The 2,480-nt window shown below is 28.8% G+C and overlaps 1 protein-coding gene across 1 annotated transcript; it reads right to left on the minus strand.

Annotated features, from left to right (window-relative positions):
• On the minus strand, positions 417–1,178 carry LOC107647422 (E3 ubiquitin-protein ligase RNF130-like). Its single transcript, XM_016351497.1, has one exon. It carries the CDS (start codon positions 1,176–1,178, stop codon positions 417–419), a length of 762 nt encoding a protein of 253 aa, XP_016206983.1.

Genomic DNA, 2,480 nt, shown 5'->3' on the forward strand with positions numbered 1-2,480 from the left:
AATAAAAGCATTACTTTTAAATTTATTTATTTCGATAATTAATGCTTTTATTTTATATATTTAAATAAAAAATCTGCGAAAATTCTTATTCTATTCTGTCCAAAAAGGAATTCTTATTCTAATTCCAAATCCTTTCTTTCTTTAACAAACAAAAATAAGGTTTTTCTTGTTCAATAAAGCTGCTTAGAAAATTAAAACAGAATACAATATAAAAAAGAAAAAAAAAATTGGTAAAGAGAACTCCACACAAAATGCATAATATTATTCACATGATGAATTACAACCAAATTACACAGAATCAACTAACTAATTTTTTTCATGATTAAATGCAAATATTATTCACATTATGAACTAGAACCAAACTACACAGAAGAATCAAGTAACTAATTTCAATTTTTATTTACATTTTTGACGATCTAATTTGTTGGCATCGGATAGCGACATAAAGGGCATAAATGACTAGTCTTGAGCCAGTGGATGATGCATTCTTGATGATACACATGCTTACAAGGCATTGATAATACTTGTTCTGCATCATCACCGTAATCAAATTCAGTTAGACAAATACTGCACCTCTCTGTTGCATTGTTATTCTTTTCAAGCTTCACTTCCTCAAGAGAATCAATGGCACTCTTCGAAGTAGGAACCATCTTAATATTAGTATCTCCCATGGACTCTTCAACGATGAAGTCGGTGATAATGTCGCCGTAGTCATCATCAACAAACACAAACGAATTCTGGATAATAATGTCCAAATTCAAACTGAAGAAACGAAAATAAGGTCTTTCGTAGAGAAATCCGGAACGACGAGTTTGAATTGTGGCTTCCGCGTAGGATATGACATCTGGCATCATGTGATGAATCAAGACATTTGGTATAACATCATCAGGAAAATGCAATTGCATGTGTGATGAACCGTTTTGAAGGAATTCTTGAGCATGCATTAGAATTGAGCTGTCACATTCAAACGTATCAATGGCTCCTAACACTGGATAATGTGATTGTGGTTGTTGATGATGAGTAGTCCAGCACGTTTGATGCCTAACTCGTACCTTCAGAATGAAGTAATCTGCTATTTTATCTCCGATGAGTGTTAGATAAAGTTCCAAATCTGCCTCCGATTCTTGGAACAATGCGGGAGATGACACTTCCCAGGAAAAACCAAATGGCGACGTCATGATGATGAAATTGAGAACTGGTTTGATGCTTCAAGTTCGTTTATCAGAAATATAAGAAACTTTCTCTAATAGAAATAAGAATCAAACTGAGAATTAATCTTGTTGCTTTCTGCTTACTTATATATACAAGAGTTCCTAGTAAAATTTGGTACTGGATCTTAATTGGACACTAATTTTTTTTTTTTCCAAAGTGACATTACTTTAAGAGAGGGAAGGTAATTGGATCTTAATTGTATATTAATTGACCGAACTATCTTTTTTAGTTTAATTAGGAGAATAATCTTTTAGGATAATTATTTTATATGATTTTCTAACTACTTTTATTTTCTTGGATTATCATTCGTAATTTAAAAATTAAAAATTAAAATTTATTATTTTTGTTAAATTCAATCTTATTTTATTTTTTTACTAACTAACTGAAACTAATTGTTTGAGATAAGTAAGAAAAAAAATATATCGATCATTATTTATAAAAAAAAAATTAATATTTATATTATTTAAAAATCAAAATAACTGCCAATTATTTGAAATAATGTGTTTTCTTTCTTGGAGTAGTTATAAATAGATTGATAAATTGATTAGACAAAAGAAATAAATTGATTTACAAAGATTTTGTACAAAATTATTATCGAGTGGTTGAATACTTGAATCCTAATTTATAATTTGGACGATCTTTCATTTTATAGAACTTTAGTATTTAGTAAGCACAGGCATACTTAGAAGATTTTCGATCCCTGTAAAACGAGTTCAAACATATCCTGTTTAAATGCTTCATAATCCCTTATCACTTGCTTCAAATCTCATGATAAACACTCTTCAATTAATTTTTGTTTGTTCCTATTCTTTTTTAAACAATTTTTTTTTTGTAACGGACTTCTCTACTTATCCTCGATTTTTTTTTTTTTTACCGAAGATATGAATACTCGAACCCGCAACCTCTTAATTGAGTATGGGGAGTCTATGTCATTTGAGCTATAACTCATTGGCTAAAATTTGAAAAAATAGGAGACTCAAACCCGCAACCTCTTAATTAAGCATGGGGAGTCTATGCCATTTGAACTATTACTCATTGGCCTACTTATTCTCGATTATCAAGATATTCAAAATACAAATATATACCGATAATCCAATTCAATTCAATTAACTTGGATATTTTAGGATAACATTAAATCTATCAAAAATCAATCCCTGTTAGCATAGAAAAATACGATTTAGCATCTCATAATTTTTTATGTTATTACAAATAAATTTGATTATTTTAATTATTAATTATTTAATTAAAAAAATACATAAATCAATATA

This window comes from Arachis ipaensis, chromosome B06 (assembly GCF_000816755.2).
Source record: "Arachis ipaensis cultivar K30076 chromosome B06, Araip1.1, whole genome shotgun sequence".
Taxonomy (NCBI): domain Eukaryota; kingdom Viridiplantae; phylum Streptophyta; class Magnoliopsida; order Fabales; family Fabaceae; genus Arachis; species Arachis ipaensis.